Source organism: Rhinolophus sinicus, chromosome 3, assembly GCF_057876585.1.
Source record: "Rhinolophus sinicus isolate RSI-liver-muscle chromosome 3, RSI-T2T, whole genome shotgun sequence".
Classification (NCBI taxonomy): Eukaryota; Metazoa; Chordata; class Mammalia; order Chiroptera; family Rhinolophidae; genus Rhinolophus; species Rhinolophus sinicus.
In genome coordinates, this window is record NC_142503.1 from 677,774 (window position 1) to 696,649 (window position 18,876).

An 18,876-nucleotide genomic window follows, 5' to 3' on the forward strand; every position below is an offset into this window, starting at 1 on the left:
CTCCGCATGGCCCAGGTCCCCAGCCAGGCCTGTGGGGAAGGACCAGGCAAGTCTGGGACTTTGGCTGAGTGGGGTCCTGGTGGCAGCCCCCTTCACGCTCGTCAGGGAGACCCCGAGGCCCCGCGCTCAGGCTCAGCACAGGGCACCTGGCCTCTGTCTGCCAGGCACCGCCTCCGGAATTTCCCAGGAAAACCACCTGTTCTACAGCCTAGGGGAGGGGCTGAGGACTAAGCAAAGTGGCTGAGCTTAGGGGGCTGGTGGCCTAGGAATGTGGGTCCTAGTGCAGTTTCCCCTCCTGGCTTCCTCTGCAGAAGCTTCCAGAAGGAGTGGCCAGAGGCCCAGACATCAGCCCTGACCCCCAACACCTGGAATCCACGCTTTTGTCTCCTGTGGGGGGCTCATACTGGACACGCCCAGGACAGGACCCCAAACCACCTCGTTGGCCCATGGGGTCCAGGCAACACCTCCTCCCACCTCCACACAGTCGGACACCACCCAGCCTGGGCCAGCCCGGCCTCTCCTGCCCCCCAGTCCCTCTGTCTCTGTGTCTCTGCAGTGGCCTCCACCCAGCTGGCCCTGCCCTCCAGGCTGCCCCTGTCTCAGCAGCCAGATGTCCTGAAGCAAACCTGATCCCTTCCTTCCGGTCGACCCCTCCGCCTGCCATCCTGGGGTCAAAGGTCAGGCTCCTGACCTCACTCCTGCCTGAGCGACCTCCACCCACCTTCCTGGATTGTCCCCTGAACTCAGTGCAAACCCATCTAGTGGGGTCGGGTCAGGTAGCCAGGCCCGGCCGCCCAGACGTCACCGCTCAGCGGCACAGACCACTGATGAAGTATTTACACAGACAGAATGGCAGGGCCCATCCTCAGGGAAGGCCAGGGGGCTGGGCGAGCAGGTGGGGGGGAGGGCAGGGCACTCTGCAGAGAGCTGACCGGGAGGCTGGACAGAGGCTGGTAGGAAGGGCGTTCTGAGGGAAAGGCCCAGTAGTGGGATGGGTGTGGATGGTCACTGGCCAGAGGGAAGGTGTCTGTAGGGGAGGGGTGTGGCTGAGTTGAGGTCAGGGCAGGGCACACCCCACCCCACTCCCTGCCCAGAAATTGCACTGAAAGTCCCCACTTTACCTTGAGTCTCAGCCTAGACATAGCTTTGGTGGGGGCCTCCCCTTGCCCCCCCAACCACCCCTCAGCCCGGAGGTCGCCAGGTGGGGACCACATTGCTCTTTGGATGTGCCCTGTGTCTCCCAGCTTGACTGCCCGCTCTGGGGGGCAGGGACCCACTCAGTCTGTTCCATGCACAGCACTTGGTAGAAGACAGAAGTCCTGCAGCCTGGGAGAGACCTGGAGGCTGCTGCGTGCAGCTTGGGGACAGTCCACCCAGGGATAGCCCATGGGGACGAAGCAGCTCTGGCCACCCCAGTGCTGGCGGGACCCAGGCTCTCCTAGGAGCTATTCAGTGCCCAGAGCTCAGGCCGGGAGGGGTCCAGATGGCTCCGAGCTAAATGTGAACAGGGCCGTGTGCTGCTCCCTGGGCCCAGGGCTCCAACTCGAGTCCCTAGACTGGGGTGGGGGCAGGGGTACCCCAGCACCCGGCCTGTTGGCAGAGAGCTGGAGAGAGAGACCCCTCCTGGCCCCCTCCTCCAAGTGGGAGCATGTGGCTGGAGGGGGTGGCAGGGGGCTGTGAGGGTCCTGGGGACTAGCATCCTACAGAGCCAGGCAGGGCCCTCCACATGGCCATTTTGCCCCGGGTCGCACCTCCCCGGGAGCCTGGCTGTCTGAGTGCACTTGGGGGTGGGGGCGGCTTACCTGTGCCCATGACGTCTGCGTTTGCACAGGGGGAGGGCCGGCCAGCGCCTGCAGATAAGGCATTAACAGTCTGTGCCCTCCAGATCTGCTGACACTTCCTCTCGGCCCAGGTGCTTGGGGTGAGGTGCCAAAGGTTCCCTATAAAAGTGCTGGGGCTCTGTCTGTGTCCACTCACCCGTCAGCACCGGGCCTGTGGTGCTGAGAGGACCAACCCCCACCGCCACCATGGTGAGGCTCGTGCTGCCCAACCCGGGCCTGGAGGACCGAATCCCGTCCCTGAGCGAGCTGGACGTCATTGAGAAGGAGGAGGCCAGCTCGCGGCCCAAGTGGGACAACAAGGCTCAGTACATGCTCACCTGCGTGGGCTTCTGCGTGGGCCTGGGCAACGTGTGGCGCTTCCCCTACCTGTGCCAGAGCCACGGAGGAGGTAGGCTGGGGCGGGGTGGGCAGAGGCCAGGGCAAACGAATGATGGCCCCCAGGGCCAGGCACCCCACTCACCGAGGGGAGGAATTTGGAGGGTAAGGGGCTGTGGGCAGGACAGCACGCGCTCGCGCCCTCCAGCTCTCGCCTGCCCACTTGAGCCCCCCGAGGGCAGGGCTGGAGAATGGTCACTCTGCTCCTGGTTCACCCAGTGCCCAGTCCCACACGTCCAAGTGCCTGGGTGTCGGGGAGGCCACTGTGCTCCAGGATCCAGGAGCCCTGCCCTGTTCCCAGAGGACAGATGTGATCTGGTCATGGCAGGACAGAGAGGGAATGGCTGCTTCTCTGGGCAGGGGCCCTCCTCTGAGAGAGGAAGGTGCCAGCATGAGGGGCAGTAAGAGCGGGGACAAGTCCCAAGCACACAGGGGGCCCAGGGCCCTGAGGCACAGAGGAGGGAGCTGGGCCAGGAGTGGTTGATTCACAGAGAGACAGGTGGCAGGCTCTTGACCGATGGGCACACACCAGAGATGGGAAAGCCACATCCCCCACCAAACATGGCCTGTCCTGCTGCCTCCAGAGGCCTCTGGGAGCCTTGGCTGGAGCCCAGGAGTCTCCTTCCCCAGGGCTGAGGCTGTCCCCTCTCTCCCAGCCTCAGAGCCTCCACTGGGGGGCAGGTGCTGGGTCTCAGTCCCCATGATCTTACCCCTTCACCACCTTCCAGGTGCCAACGAGGGCACACCCTCAGCCTAGTTCCCTCAGCCCCACACCTCTTCATGGCTTCTGCCCCCCAGCGCCCCAGACTTGAAAGGGGGTCTGGGAGAGGCTGCAGAGCTGGCTGGATGCCCTGGGGACGGGCTTGTTTCTGGTTCTGTGGGCTGTGGAATAACCTCCTTTGAAAGAACAAGGCTCTAGGGATGTGAGTTAGTTTCAACCTTTGTGACAGAAAAGTAAGAAAGCAGACGTGGTCGTCCCTGGGTCACCTTTGTGACACCCCCATGGCTAAGGACTCGAGTTTCTGAATGGCTCGGAGGGTCTGTCTTAACACAGTTCTGTTCTAGCTGCAGCCACTTCTGTGCCAGTGGGGGTGGGCAGGGGATTCTAGGGGCCCGGTGAGGTCACCCAGCAGTAGAGTAACAGACAGTCCCTGAGGCCAGGCTGCCCCTTCCCTCTGGAAGGTCCAGGTCACCTTCCCCACCCCATCAGGGCCTCTCTGGGGCCAGGGTGCCAGCATTTACTTCCTTCCAAAGGGAAGCTCAGTTGAGCAAAAGGGAGGCTATCGCAGCCCAGCCCTTACCCCGCCCCTGCCCCCCCACACTGGGCCCTGGTGGGTTGGGAGGGATGCCCAGGACCTCACTGAAATCCACTTTAAAGTCTTCAGCATGAGTGACTAGAGCAAAAACGGAGATCTAAAGTTTCCAGACAGCTGGGGGCCCTCGGGCTGAGATGTGTTCGCCCATAGGAAATGGGGGCTTTCAGGGTGCAGCCACACACTTGCTGTGAGGCTGAGAGGCAGCGGGGGGAGGCTGCCTCCAGACACTGATGAAGGGAGAGGTCCCCACATCACCCCTGAGTCCTGAGGAACGGACAGCAGAGCCCGGGTCCGACCTGCGTCAGCTCTGGGAGGCGAGAGCACATGTGCAGCCCTAACTCCCAGGCGGGGCTGCCGCCAAGCACGCCCCACCTCTAGCCGGCTCCGGCCCCTCCAATGTGCTCCCTCCCACCTGGAGGGCCTTTCCCTGTTCTCCAGCTCTGATCAGAGCTGAGCACCTGGCCTCCAAGCCCAGGAGACAATGGTGAGGACAATGGAAAGGCTTGGCGGGGACTCTTCAGGAGTGACATTTCCCACCCCTGCACCCCCACCGATGGGGGAGGGAGTGACCGAGTAACTTGGAGAGAGTGATGGATCTGAGGACTGATGACCACTCCTGATTTGGTGAAAATTTAATTTGCCTTCAATTATTTGCAGGAGTTCTGGGTAATTTGAAAAGTAAGACAAATCATCACTTACTTTGTGTTTAGCTTTGTACTGTGACAAGAAGAAAATGCAGAAAAGTAGAGAGAACTACAGAGAAGCCTTGCCCCCAGGACAGAGGAGCTGTCAGCAGCATTTTGCTGTGTTTGGTGTGGGGGTGCTGGTGGGGCGTGTGCACACACAAACTCCTGCGTGTTGCATGCCATTGAGCGATGTGTTGTCACAAGAAGGCCCCACTTTCTGGGTCTCAGGTGGGGCATCTTTGTGACCAGGGGTGGCCCCAGGTGCCCTCTGCCTGCATCACCTCTGCCTGCCTCGGGTTTGTGTGTTTGCCTTTGGCAAACAGCAGAGCACAGTAACCTCGGGCAGAATCTGTCGCTGGGCCACACGAGAGGAGACATGCACATATTTATCATGGGCACAGGTGTCATGTGATGGCGTCCATTTGGACTGCGTGTGGCAGAGACAGCCCAGGCAAGGGGCGAGCGTTGTCCATGTCCAGCTTTCAGGGAACAAGAAAGGGACTAAGGGACACACGGCCCCTGCGTGATTGTGGGGAGACGTGGGCTCACAGGGCCCTTTTTCTGAAGAAGGGCCTTTCAGAAGCTGAGTTGGGATCAGAGCCCACGTCTTGCCCCAGCCCTCTCACCTGTGCACCTTCTGGGTTCAGTGTCCCTCCCGCCTGTGAAATGGAAGGTGATGCAGAGTTGTGAGCTGAGGGCTGTACCACCAGCCCTGCTGTCCAGCTCACAGACAGGGAAGGGGGCTGTGTGCAAAAGACTGAAACCCAGGAGGCTAGGTAGAGGCAGGACTCTCCCCGCTGAGGGAGGCGGCCATACAACAGCCAGGTCCTGGTGACTGGACGGTCCCCGGCCAAGAGTTCTGGACCAGCACCTGGCAAAGTGCGTTCATGGCGCGTCTGCCCAGGACCTCTCCATATGTGCCCACCGCCCCGTCTGCTCAGTGACACCACCCCGACGCATGGCGTCCCCTTAACCCCATCTCACCCCCACTTCTGAGCCACAGCACACGCAGGAGAGATGGTGTGCGGGCTGGGGGAGCCGCAGGCGGCAGCGCTGCCCCCTCAGCACAGCGCTGCCCATGGCCTCCCCAGCCTGGTCCCTGGGGCCACATTCTTCTCCGGGTCCTGGCCCTGCAGCCACATAGTCAGCACACCTTCCTGGAGCCTTTGCTCTGTGCCACACACGGCCCATGCAGGAGAGACTGTGGACAGAAGGCTCAGACTTGCCCTCCTCCCCGCCTCCTCCCCACCTTGTTTCCTGAATCCTCAGAGAAAAAGAAAGAGAGCTACGTTTCCATGCAAGTGCATCGTTCTCCTGCGGGTTCTGTCCACCTGTGTCTGCATGTGTGTCCATCGGTGTGCAAACGCACACGAGCACACCCATGCAGACAGGAGCCCTGTCAGGCGCCACCTTGTCTACCTGGCAGGCACGTGGCAGTCGTCCCTCGCTGGGGCCTGCAGCCCTGCCTCCTCTGTGCCCCCCCCACACCTCCCACAGTGACAAGTAGCTGGGGTTTGAAGAAGGAAGCTTCATATCCCAGGGGCTCTACTTGTAAAGAAAAGCAAGAAAGCAGACATGGCAGAAAAGTAAGGCATTGCTTGGGTCTCTTGAGGGAGAAAAAGGCTAAGACCCTGCTCATCCTTGCAAAGAACAAGACATGAATGCATGTCCCATGCCAGGTGCTGCCCTGGGCTTCAGGTGCCAAGCACACAGACCCCACTGGCCCCACAGGATGGCCCCACAACATGGGGACACGGGAGGGCTCACTGAGCCCAGGCCCATTTTGGGGGGTGCAGTGGGCATGTGCTGGTCCCACCATCCCACCCTCTCTCATCACTGGCTGTGGTGCCTGCTCAGAGCTCAGCCTGACACTCGGCAGCAGAGGCTTCCGGGAGCAGCGGCTGTCCAAGCGGGGTTTTCAAGGATGATGAAGAGTTTCCTGGTGGAGGAGGGGCCGGGGGACCTGCGGGTAAAAGTGACATCACGGGGGCAGGGGAAGGATACAAGGACATTTGGGAACCACAGATTTGATTTCTTCTTGGTAGTTTTGCCCCAACGATTTTCACATCAAGCTCCTGAGAAAACGTTAGAGGCAAATCTTTCCTTATTTTAACTCTACCCTCCCTGACACCGTGACCCCTATTGGGCCCTGCCCATGACCCTGCAGCCCCAGCTGGACCCTCGGTGCAGGGCAGCTCCCCATTCCCCCTCCCCAGGGGATCCAGCTGCTTGCTTTTCATGTCATTGTCACCTTGGGTTCCCCATCCCCTGTGAGTGAAGATTCCACTGCTGTCCCTGCCTCCCCGGCTGGATTTCAAGCCCACAGTGAAGTCGCCACAGCCTGTGCCCAGTGCGTGGACACCCTCCCTAATCCCCAGAAGCAGGCTTGGTCTTGGGAGGACAGCAGACAAACTGACCGCGGTCCTAAGCAGCAGAAAAAGTCCCCCATAAAACAGTGTCGATGGCTGTCACGGGTGGTGGCGGCGTGTCCGTGACGGTGTCCTAAGTTTGTATTTGTGACAGAATTCTTCAGGTATTTCCTACCAGCACTTGTGTCCCCAGAGGGGGCCTCCTGCTGTGTGCCTGCCCTGCATGACGCCCTGCTGCTTCTCCCTGCCAGGAGCGTTCATGATCCCTTTCCTCATCCTGCTGGTCTTGGAGGGCGTCCCCTTGCTCTACCTGGAGTTTGCCATCGGGCAGCGGCTGCGCAAAGGCAGCGTGGGCGTCTGGAGCTCCATCCACCCAACCCTGAAGGGCGTAGGTGTGTATCTGGGCCCACGCGGGGGGACCCTGCCTGCGTCTGCTGTGGGAGCAGCGTGCTCTCCCCTTCTCGCCTGCCTCTGTTTCCGGGGGGCTAACTGCCCCCAGCCTTCTGCAAACTCTTCCTTGTAATATCAGGGAGGTGGCAGTGGCAGGGTCCAGGCTGGGGCTACTCTTGGCATCCAGGGACCAGCTGGGCAGCCGAGGCTGTCCCCCGATGGATGCCCAGAGCCTGGGAGGCTGTAGACATGGGGAGAATAGCGTCCCCCCATTGCTGCTCATTGCAGGGCTCAGCGAGCGCCTGAGGGATCACCCTCCTGCTCTCTAGGACGCTCCGTCCACTGGTCCACTGGCTCCCCCAGTCGGCCCCCAGCAGTGCCCCTCCCCCAGCGTACCCCCAGTGATGCCCGAGCCCGACAGCCCCCACTGCTGTGTCGTTGCCCCAGGCATTGCGTCCATGTTCGTGTCCTTCATGGTGGGTCTCTACTACAACACCATCATCGCCTGGGTCATGTGGTACTTCTTCAACTCCTTCCAGGACCCCCTGCCATGGAGCGAGTGTCCGCTCAATGCCAACCGGACAGGTGAGCCCGGGCGGGGCGGGGCGGGGCCGCCGGCTGTGTGAGCGCCACTGCACCTTTGAGCTGCACACCGATACTTCATAAATGGTCGCTCTCCGATGTCCCCAAATGCAGATGGTTGTGGCTCAGGTTGGAAAAACCAGAGCACATTTAAGGCAATAGGGAATTGAAAAAGAAAAAAATGATCATGCCAGAGAAAAGCCCTTAAGGCAGGTGCTTCTGCCTCCGTAGGAACGGTGCTGGCTGAGGTCGGGTGAAGGAAAGGCGGGAGCAGCCCTCTGGGAAGCAGGCTGTGGGCGGCCCTGACGTCACCCAGGGCGGTGGCCTGACCCCCATTGTCCTCCCCACCGAATCCCCCGGGGTCTCCTTCTCTGCAGTCACCAGTGTGTGACTGCCAGTGCAGGCTGTGTGTGTGTGTGTGTGTGTGTGTGTGTGTGCTCGCTCATGTGCACATGTCAGGCTGTGTGTCTGTGTGTGTGCGTGTGTGCCTTATGGGTATGCACATATATGTGCCGTGTACACACACACGTGTCAGGGTGTATGCACGTGAGTGTGCATGTGTGCCTTATGGGTATGCACATATATGTGCCGTGTACACACACACGTGTCAGGGTGTATGCACGTGAGTGTGCATGTGTGCCTTATGGGTATGCACATATATGTGCCGTGTACACACACACGTGTCAGGGTGTGTGCACGTGAGTGTGCATGTGTGCCTTATGGGTATGCACATATATGTGCCGTGTACACACACACGTGTCAGGGTGTATGCACGTGAGTGTGCATGTGTGCCTTATGGGTATGCACATATATGTGCCGTGTACACACACACGTGTCAGGGTGTGTGCACGTGAGTGTGCATGTGTGCCTTATGGGTATGCACATATATGTGCCGTGTACACACACACACGTGTCAGGGTGTGTGCACGTGAGTGTGCATGTGTGCCTTATGGGTATGCACATATATGTGCCATGTACACACACGTGTCAGGGTGTGCACACGTGAGTGTGCATGTGTGCCTTATGGGTGTGCACATATATGTGCCGTGTACACACACACGTGTCAGGTGTGTGCACGTGAGTGTGCATGTGTGCCTTATGGGTATGCACACATATGTGACATGTACATGCACACGTGTCTGTGGGTGTGTGCCCGTGGGTGTGCAGGTTCACCTGTGTAGGTGTGTGCATACATGTCTGTGTGCCTGTGTGTGCCCATGTGCACGTGTGCACTATTGTCCCTGGTGTCAGTGAGTCGGGAGCACGGCCCCTATTTCCTGCAGCTGTGCTGTCTGTCCCCTCCTTGGGCCCCATGCTCTGTGACCCAGACTGACATGTGAGAGCACCCCCTGCAGGCTACGTGGAGGAGTGCACCCTCAGCACGCCAGTGGACTACTTCTGGTACCGGGAGACCCTCAACATCTCTGACGCCATCAGCAACTCGGGCTCCGTGCAGTGGTGGGTCCTGCTCTGCCTGACCTGCGCGTGGAGCGTCCTGTACGTGTGTGTCATCCGCGGCATAGAGACCACGGGCAAGGTGCGGGCCAGGCTGAGGGGCTTGCGGGGCATAGGTGCGTGTCCGGGCCCTGAGCTGGCTGCCCCTTCATCAGCTCGCAGGGTCACGTTCCCATGTGCCGTCTGTCTGGGAAGGGCCTCTGCTGGCACCAGCTTGGCTCCAGGGACTCGTGCGGGCTCTCAAACATGCGATTAGAAAGCTGCATGCTGGACTGGTCCACAGTCGCCTAATGGAGGCAACTGAATAACCATCATTACAAACACAACAGTGGGAAACTGGGGGCTGCCTCTCCCTGCCTGGGAAGCTGCGTGACCAGCCCTGGCTCCTCGTGAGCCCTGTCGCCCCTTCATCTCACACCGCCCTGTCCCCAGGCCGTGTACATCACATCAACGCTGCCTTATGTCGTCCTGACCATCTTCCTCATCCGAGGCCTGACACTGAAGGGAGCCACCAATGGTATCGTCTTCCTGTTCACGCCCAATGTGAGTCTCCCGCTGTCCACCCCCAGGTGTCAGGCTCCCTGCCCAAGCCCAGCCTGGCCAGTCCCAGGGCCCCTGGACGCATGCATGCGGGGCCTGCAGGGACTGCGTGTGGCCTGAGGGCAGCCGCGTCCGCGTCGTCAGCGGCCACCTTCAGCAGCTGTTGTCTTGCCTGACCACCCACCCAGCAGCTCTCGTGTCTCCCTTGGACCAGTGCCGTGTCCCTGGGGCACGTGGCTGAGGGTCTGTGTTCTGCCGCAGGTCACGGAGCTGGCCAACCCGGTGACCTGGCTGGACGCGGGGGCCCAGGTCTTCTACTCCTTCTCACTGGCCTTTGGGGGGCTCATCTCCTTTTCCAGCTACAACTCCGTGCAGTGAGTGCGGGCGGGGGTCCTGGGCGGGGTCCTGGGCGGGGTCCTGGGCGGGGCACCGGGCTCCGCGCTGAGGCCGACGGGGGTCTGGGCCGTGTTACATGCCAGGTGCCTTGGTCCTGGCGATGGGGGCTCCGGTGTGCCCCTTGCCCCCTCCCCCTCCCCGGTTACCCCTCGCAATCCAGGACCCCAGGTGCCCAGCCCCCACGATCCACCCAGACCAACACCCACATGGAAAGGGCCCCCAGGGCCTCAGAGGAACGCAGTGATGTCGGTCCATCTCTGCGAACATTATGGAGCACCTACTGTGTGCCCTGCCTGCCGCACGATGATCTGTCCTCCTGGGGCCTGTGGCTGTGGCCTGGCTGGGACACAAGCAAGTGGACTAAGCGGGAGACGAGGGGATGGGGCCCGGCGGGCCCCTCGGGCAGGGTGGGCAGGTCCAGGAGGTGCAATGTGAGCAAAGACTCGCACATGGAGGGTGAGTCAGATGCCCTTCTGGCTGCTGGCCGTGGGGGACTGATTTCTCCACGTCCTCGGGACACTTGTTAATATCTGACTTTTTCGATTCTGGCCATCCTGGTGGGTGGCATATGGAGTCTGCTGTGATTTGATTTGAGTTTCCCCGAGGGCTAAGGGACTGGGCTTCTGCTGGAAGCATCTGGAAGGGTGGTGTTAGTTTTAATAGTGGGGCGGGTGGGAGAGCTGCCAGGCCGGGTTGGGGACATCAGGGATTGTGTTCTGGACACGCTGAGCTGGGGAAGCCTTTGAACTCCAGGAGAAGGCAGGGAGCCCTCAGCTGGGAGGAGACAGGCCCCTCAGGGGGTCAGAGGACGTACAGTGGGGCAGGGGAGGGGCATGGCCAGGTAGGGTGGGGACCTGGCCAGCTGAGGCTGAGGACTCGCTCACTGGGCCCAGAGCAGCTGCCAGCCAAGCAAATGTGCACACAGGGCACTCCCAGCCCACCTTTGGGGGTTGAAGGCTGCTCTAGGGGTCCACAGAGTTTTGGGTGGTCTCTTCACAGCTGGCATTGTGAAGTGGTGAGAAGGGCAGGAGTGAGGACCACTGACTGTGGGCACAGGGCTTGGGGACAGCTCTCTGGTCACCTCTTGCTGGGTGCCAGTCGGGATGGACAGGTGGGCTGCCTGTACCCCAGCAGCCCAGGCTCAGTCCTGTGCTGACCCGGCCGGGCTGGTGGACACAGCGTCCCTGGCCTGTGGTGACCTGAAGCCGTGTTTGTCCGCAGCAACAATTGTGAGATGGATGCGATAATCGTGTCCGTCATCAATGGCTTCACGTCCGTGTACGCAGCCACCGTGGTCTACTCCATCATCGGCTTCCGTGCCACCGAGCGCTTTGATGACTGCTTCAGCAAGTAAGTCCCGGCCCAGCCCACACCCTCCTCCAAGGAGCCTACCGGGCCTGCACCACCCAGGGCATCAGCCTCGCTGTCTTTCCAGGAATATCCTGACGCTCATCAATGGGTTCGACCTGCCCGAGGGCAACGTCACCCAGGAGAACTTCGCGGAAATGCAGCAGTGGTACAATGCCACCGACCCCATCACCTTTGCGACACTCAAGTTCCAGACCTGTGACATGACCTCCTTTCTGTCGGAGGTGAGTCCCTCCGGGGCGGCACAGGCACGGAGGGAAGACCCCATTGGGTGCCGAGCTCCCCAGGAGCCCAGTTCCCACAGGCCTGTCCCCTCCCCCGCAGGCCTGCCCGCCTCTCACCCTCCTGCCCCTGGGGGTCCTGGGCGCCTGGGCTGGGGTACCAGCATCTACCTGGCCACAACACCCCACGTCCAGATCCCAAGTGAAGGCCAGGCGGGGACGGGGGCTGTCGCCAGCCTGGCCGCCTCCATGGCCTCATGTCAAACGCACGAGGACGCCCCACGGTCCATTGTTAACATAATTCCTCCCGTGAAAAACTCAGAGTCATTGTGACTGTACTTTTGAAATGACTTGGGACCTGGTGGCACACTTTATGTCAGGCTGGCTGACGTGCGGCATTGTCACAGTGCCAAGGAACATGTAACCTACACACCATCGTCTGAGGCACGAATGCTTTTGAACACCAGCTCTAAGGGTTAGTGATGCTTACAAACCACGGCGCTCGACAGACCAGCGTTTACTAATTTTTGTTGTGCAATTTCCTTATTTGGAGCCATCCAGTACTTGGGGCATGTTAAGCGGTCTAGGGCCTGACGCCGTTTTTCCAGTGGCCATAATAACGCAGCCACACCAGGAGCGAGGTTCAGAGAAGCCATCGAAGGGTTCTCTGAGCACCACCTTCCCGCCGCCGTGCAGGTTGGAAGGGCAGGCGGCCGACACACAGGGTGTACAGTTCGAATCCCTTTCATATCGAGGTACAAGCACATTCCTTGCTCAGGGCAGTTTGCTGAGGGTCATAAGTGAGCAATTCTGTGCAGCATCCAGAAGTTTCCAGCAGCAGTCAGGCCCCGCCTCCCGGCCCCCCAGGCCACTACTCAGCTGCTCCTGTCCCCATGGTTGTGCCTTCTCTAGATGTTTCATGAAAAGAGGGCCATGCCCTTGGTGGCCTGTGCTGCCCTCCCTCGGCCTCGCCACTGCAGATTGCTAAGGTGTTGTGTGGTCAGCCCCTCACTCCTCTGTGAGGCGGCCATTCTTGTGTGGGCCCCGCTGTTTTTCACATGTCCTCTTCAAGTCCCCACGGGCCTGCACAGAGCTCAGTCCGTGAGTGGAAGGGGTGGACACTTTTGTAAATGCTGTGACATGGCCTTGGGGCCCCTGACTTCTATGGAACCCCAACCTCCCAGGTCAAAGCGGGAGACCACTTCCCCTCAGACTTCCTCTCCAGAGGGGAACACTGGCTGCCAGGAGGGGACCTGGTGCTGGAGGTCACTGACACTTGTGGGCTGGATAAAGTGGCCCGGGGTCAGCCCTGGGGCTGATGTCCTGTGAGCCCGTCTGCCACACGCCTGCCCTATGGCCCACTGTGACACACGAATGGGCCGCATGCCCAGGGCAGCCACCAAGGGCACTCACTCTGACCCTACTGAAGTCACTTAGCGCTCCGAGCCTGGCCACGTGGGTGCAACTCAAGAATCGTCCTGGGGTCTGAGCAGCGTGTGCTGCTGGCCTGTGTGACTGTAAAACAGCTCAGCTTTTAAAAGTACAGTTCGGTCTCAAAGACAAGATCTGGTTATTTCGCAAAATGACTCAAATGAGCCAGACGCCTGAAGGTGTGGGCAAGACGTGGCGAGCCGACCGAGGCCGGGGGCCCTGGCAGCGTGTGCTGTGCGTGGCTGACACGTGTGCTTGCTGCGCAGGGTGTGGAGGGCACGGGGCTGGCGTTCATCGTCTTCACGGAGGCCATCACCAAGATGCCGGTGTCCCCGCTGTGGGCCGTGCTCTTCTTCATCATGCTGTTCTGCCTGGGCCTGTCCTCCATGTTTGGGAACATGGAGGGTGTGGTCGTGCCCCTGCAGGACCTCAAAGTCATCCCCAAAAAGTGGCCCAAGGAGGTGCTCACAGGTAGGTGGGCGCGGCCGGGTGGGCAGGCGGCGAGGACGGGCGTCAGGGGCCCTGGGGGAGGCGCCGCCCGGAGCCCGGTCCACACCAGCTGCCCCTCTGCCCGTCCGCAGGCCTCATCTGCTTGGGGTGCTACTTTCTTGCCTTCATCTTCACGTTGAACTCTGGCCAGTACTGGCTCTCGCTGCTGGACAACTATGCCGGCTCCATTCCCCTGCTTGTCATTGCCTTCTGTGAGATGTTTGCTGTGGTCTACGTGTACGGTGTGGACAGGTAGGGGGAGGCTGAGGCCCAGGCGGGAGGGAGACCGGGGTGGACAGGTAGCGGGGAGGCTGAGGCCCAGGCGGGAGGGAGACCGGGGTGGACAGGTAGGGGGAGGCTGAGGCCCAGGCGGGAGGGAGACCGGGGTGGACAGGTAGGGGGGAGGCTGAGGCCCAGGCGGGAGGGAGACCGGGGTGGACAGGTAGGGGGGAGGCTGAGGCCCAGGCGGAAGGGAGACCGGGGTGGACAGGTAGCGGGGAGGCTGAGGCCCAGGCGGGAGGGAGACCGGGGTGGACAGGTAGGGGGGAGGCTGAGGCCCAGGCGGGAGGGAGACCGGGGCACGCAGCCGCTCCAACTGCTCCGGGAAACTGCCACGCTGGGATTAGCCGTGCCATGTCTGGGCCGGGGCGGAGGACAGGTGCGCTGACGTAGGCGGTTGGGAGTATTTCCCTTGTTTGGACGGCAGGGGTGGGTGCGGGTCGGGCGCCTGGATGGACGCTGTGGAGAGAACATGGATCCCGGAAGGATGCCCATCCAGAGCACCCCAGATGCTCCCCCTCCGGCTTCTAGATGCTTCCAGATGCAGCACCCAGATTAAGCTCAGACATAAGAAGACTGCATAGTCTCAGGGCAGGAGAACAAAATCAGCACCACAAGTGAAATTACAGCCACCTCTGATCTGATCGCATGATTTAAAAAAAGTTATAGCCAAAGTGTCATAAGCAGAGTCAAAAGAGCAGTGAACTAGAAGGACAGTGGTAGTGCGAGGAGGTGAAGCACTCGTGCACCAAGAGGCGCTCGGCGGACAGACAGGGACCAGACATGAGCAGAAGGCCCAGGAGCACCCTGGGCTGGGGAGTGGGCAGGAGAGGCGCGGGCCAGGAGTGACGGGTGGGGGCGTGAGCTGTGGGCAGGGGGAGCTGGGTGCTTTTTGTCAACATGGGTCCATACCCGGGGAGCCCTGTGGTGGGGACGCTCTGGGCCTTTCTAAGGGGCGAACGGCCCTGCAGCCAGAGACTCAGATGAGGACAGGGGGGACCCTTTTCAGCGTCCCCTCGGCCAAACTCTCAGGGCATTGCCCGTTGTCAAGATGGGGGTCCAGAAAATGGCACCGTGTCCTTGGCAGGAGCTGGACGTGCCACAACCTCAGGAATAACGCCGGTGCCGTTACCATGAGACATGCCTGCGCCCTCAGCCCACCCTGTTCTGTGTCACCAAGACACACATGTGCAAGGGCCACACGGCGTGAACAGCTGAGATGGCAGCTGTAGGCAGACCCCCTGGCCGTGACACCAGCTGATGTTGCCCTGTGCCTGGTGGTGGGTGTGAAGCAGATGTGACCGTCCTAATGAGTGCAGGTCCATCTGTGAACGGGACACTTGCTACTGGGGTTCCCATGTAACGCTGCCTCAAGGAGGTTACATGAGTGGGAGGTGGAGAGCCAGGAGTGGCCGCGAGCAGAAGACACTCATCACCACGCTCCCAGGACTTGCTGGGGACAAAGCCTGGGCACCTCTACTTTTCCCGAGTGTCCTCAGGGCTCACCAGCGGTCCTGGACAGCTCATGTTTACATTCTGGCCACTCCGTTCTGATTTCTACAGACAGTAAACTCATTTGTGCAGAAGAGAGTCTGGTACAGGATGACAGGACGTGGTGGGGCCTCCAAGGTCAGGGCTGCTGACCCCTGTTTGCTCCCAGGTCGGAGCGCTGGGCTGGGGCTGAGGGGCGAGGCTTCCAGAGGCTTGTGCTGTGGCCACGGGCCTTCCCAGGGGAGGCGCGTCTTTGTCCAGAAGGACGGCTAGCACTGAGATGACAGAAAGCCAGGGTGCCGTGTTGCAGGGCAGCGACTGTCCGATGCGGAATGGTTGGCCCACCTTCCGCCTTGATGGGATGAAAGGCCCGTGTTCCCACCGGGTGACGGCTCCCTTCTGGCCTCTGCTTCCAGGTTCAATAAGGACATCGAGTTTATGATTGGCCACAAGCCCAACATCTTCTGGCAGATCACGTGGAGAGTGGTCAGCCCGCTGCTCATGTTGGTCATCCTGCTGTTCTTCCTCGTGGTGCAGGTCAACCAGAAGCTCATGTACAGCGTCTGGGACCCCGCCTATGTGAGTGTGCGGGGCCGCCGCATGGGGAGGGTGGGTCGTGCCCCTGGGAGGAGGTGTGTGGGGCTGGGGAACCTGGGCTCTCCCTCCCCTCCCCCACAAGGCCAGGAGGTGAGCATCTAGGCAGAAAGGGGCATTGTGCCCCCTGAAAGAGACCCCTCTGGCTGCATTTGTGTCTGTTCAGCCTGCGGTCACTCTCTCCCCAGGAGGAATTTCCCAAATCCCATAAGGTTTCGTACCCAGACTGGGCATATGGCGTGGTGGTCATCGTGGCTGGGGTGCCGTGCCTCACCATCCCCGGCTTCGCCATCTACAAGTTCCTCAGGAACCGCCTCCAGAAGCCAGAACAGCAGCAGGGGCTGGTCAGCACACTGTCCACAGCCTCCGTGAACGGGGACCTGAAGTACTGAGCAGCTCTGCCCACGGCTGCTCGTGTGCATGTATATACACAAGTGTGAGCGTGAGTGTGCACTGGGTGAGTGTACATGTGAGAGCATATGTGCACGCTGGTGAGTGTGTATATACCTGAGGGCGTGTACAAGTGTGCACTGACATGTGTGAGCGTGTGTGATTGTGCACGTGGGTGTGTATATGCATGTGTGAATGTGCATGTGTGTATACATGTGTGCATACATACGTCTGCATGCATGTTATATATATACATGCAAGTTATATGTGCATGTATGTGTACACATGAGTGTATTGTGTATACTATATGCTTGCACATGTGTGTACATGTCCTTGTGTGCACATGCATACAGGCATATGTGAACACCTGTGTATACATGCATGTCTGTATACACATGTCTGTGTGTATATACACGGGTGCGGGTATGTGTATTTATAAATGCATATGCATGTGTATACATGTGTCGTGTGGTATATACATGTGTGTATGTATGTGTGTGCATGTGTCATGCTCATGTGTATTTATGTACACATGTGTATGGAATGTACGTGTATGCACATGTGTGTGCACATGTGTATGCATGTGCATATGCATGTTACCCACAGCACACGCCTGCCACCTGGGGGCTGGCTGCCCCCTTGCTGTGCTGGGTCATGTGCTCCGGTCTTGCCGTGCCCTCCGGGGAGCAGTCAGAAGCTACAGCAGGAAGGCGACAGCTGCCGTGCTCGTCCCGTGGAGAGGGGAGCACTGTGTTGTGCTGGCTCCTTGGACCAGTCCGCTGCTCCCCAGCCCTCCCTCTCGCTGGTGAGCCCTTGACCTAGGAACTTCTGCTGGTTGCATCAGGCGTCTGACCCCACGAGGAGAAGCCCCATCTACAAGAGGCCACAAGCCCCTCGGCCGCTGACCTGGGAAAGCCTGGCCAGTCCTGGGCCCTGCCGTCCACCAGCGGCAGGTTCCCCAGTCTTGGCAGTGGTCTGGATTAATGACTGCTAACCCGTTTAATCATTGCTTCTGGCTGCCACAAATAGATGACAGTTAAATAAAACTCAACTTGGCATAATTTAAGGCTGAAACACCCTTTGTGTTTTTTTGAAGAAGGCATTAACTGTGTGAATTTTTAGCCAGATGTTGGAAAAGACAAGTTATAGGGTAACTCAGCCTTGGTCAGTGGGGTGGAGGACAGTCCATGTGTACTGAGCGATGTTGGGGACTGAGAAAGCCCTGGATGACCTCCACTGGGTGACACTCAGTGATGGCCGGTGTCAGCTCTTCTGCTGTCACAGGAAGGGTCACTTCCTGGGAGGCAACACCAACCTCAGCCAGTTACTTGGCACTTGGGGTGTTTATTTCAATGAACTGGTCACCTCCACAGTCCATGGCAACATCTACAAGTTTTAGTTACACTGGGCTTTCTGCGAATTCTCCCGGCAGGGATGGGAGACCCGAGTGGAGGTGGGGTCCTGGCACCACATCTGTCTGTCCACATGTAGACACCACACCACACTCTCCCCTCGCCCCGTACCTACCTCCCATCCAACGGTGCGCACAGACCTCAGCCCCAAAGCCCTCGGCGTGTCTAGAGTGCGTTTCCATTGCCCACTGGTCACCTGGATGCCGTGATGGGCAGAAACCTCTGAAGACAGAGTGGGAGGCGGCATACAGCCCTCCCCCTGGGGCCATGACCACCTGTCCACACCCAGCATGCCCAGAGACCCCACACTGCTCTGGCCTCCACGTGCCGGACGCCAACGGCTTCCGTGGGACCCCACCTCCTTGTGTCCCCAAAGCCTCCTGACCCGGGTTAGGGGAGCGCTGATGGCTCTCCCATGGGCACACTGCCCCACGCAGGGGCACAGAGAGAGGGACTGGCGGGGCCGCCTCCCGCCCCTGCCCTCCTCGCCCCTCCTCCTCTCTCTTCACCCCTCCCCTCCTCTGCATCTTTGCTTCTCCCCTTTGTCACTTATCCCTCTCACCCAAAAAAGAATTTCTTAAAACTGTGTCCACGAGGCCCACACTTCCAGGACCCACATATCTGGGGGTCGTGGCCACACTGCTGAGAGACGCAGTGTCCAGGGAAAGTGAGAATTGCAGGTCTGGGGCCCCGGCCTGTCCTGGTGGAAGCACCAGCAGGGGGTGGTCTCCATGTCCCGGAGCCCCCAGAAGGAGCGCCAGGCTCCATCCACCCCATGTCAGCTCATCTCCTCTTCCTCGAGGGCAGGTCCCACGTGTCCCCCAAGCCGGCTGAGCCCACCCCTCCCTTGCACAGTGGGTGTCACCCTGTCCCACCTGCCCGCTGCTTGACAGTGGCAGTGGACACTGAGGATGGGGCAGAAGCTCCAGGGCCCAGAGGAGGAAGACACTCCCATCCCCGCCCCCACGGCTGACCCAAAGGTCACACTGTGTGACCCCATTTGTGTAACGTTGTGAAATGACAACTGTAAATAGGAAAGTGTGGGGGGGGAGGGGGGGCAGGCGGGAAGGGAGGTGGGTGTGGCCATGAAAGGGGCCAAGAGGGACCATGGGGGGGAAGGTCCTGAATTGACACATGGATGCCAGCAGCGCCCTGTGACCTCGACACAAGGTCTGCAGGATGCTGCCATCAGGGGAGCTGGGCTCACGGGCTGCCTGCAGAATGGGACGAGGATGTGTGAGTCAACGATTA

At 60.2% G+C, this 18,876-nt stretch overlaps 1 protein-coding gene across 1 annotated transcript; it reads left to right on the top strand.

Moving 5' to 3' along the window:
• Window positions 1-1,935: 1,935 nt before the first annotated feature.
• On the top strand, window positions 1,936-17,279 carry SLC6A19 (solute carrier family 6 member 19). The gene is made up of 12 exons (XM_019744619.3): window positions 1,936-2,229; window positions 6,839-6,979; window positions 7,425-7,562; window positions 8,915-9,096; window positions 9,447-9,557; window positions 9,816-9,928; window positions 11,172-11,300; window positions 11,386-11,542; window positions 13,237-13,441; window positions 13,552-13,711; window positions 15,646-15,808; window positions 16,012-17,279. The coding sequence occupies exons 1-12, from the start codon at window positions 2,028-2,030 to the stop codon at window positions 16,213-16,215; spliced, it is 1,905 nt and encodes a 634-aa protein (XP_019600178.2). The 5' UTR covers window positions 1,936-2,027; the 3' UTR covers window positions 16,216-17,279.
• Window positions 17,280-18,876: the final 1,597 nt, after the last annotated feature.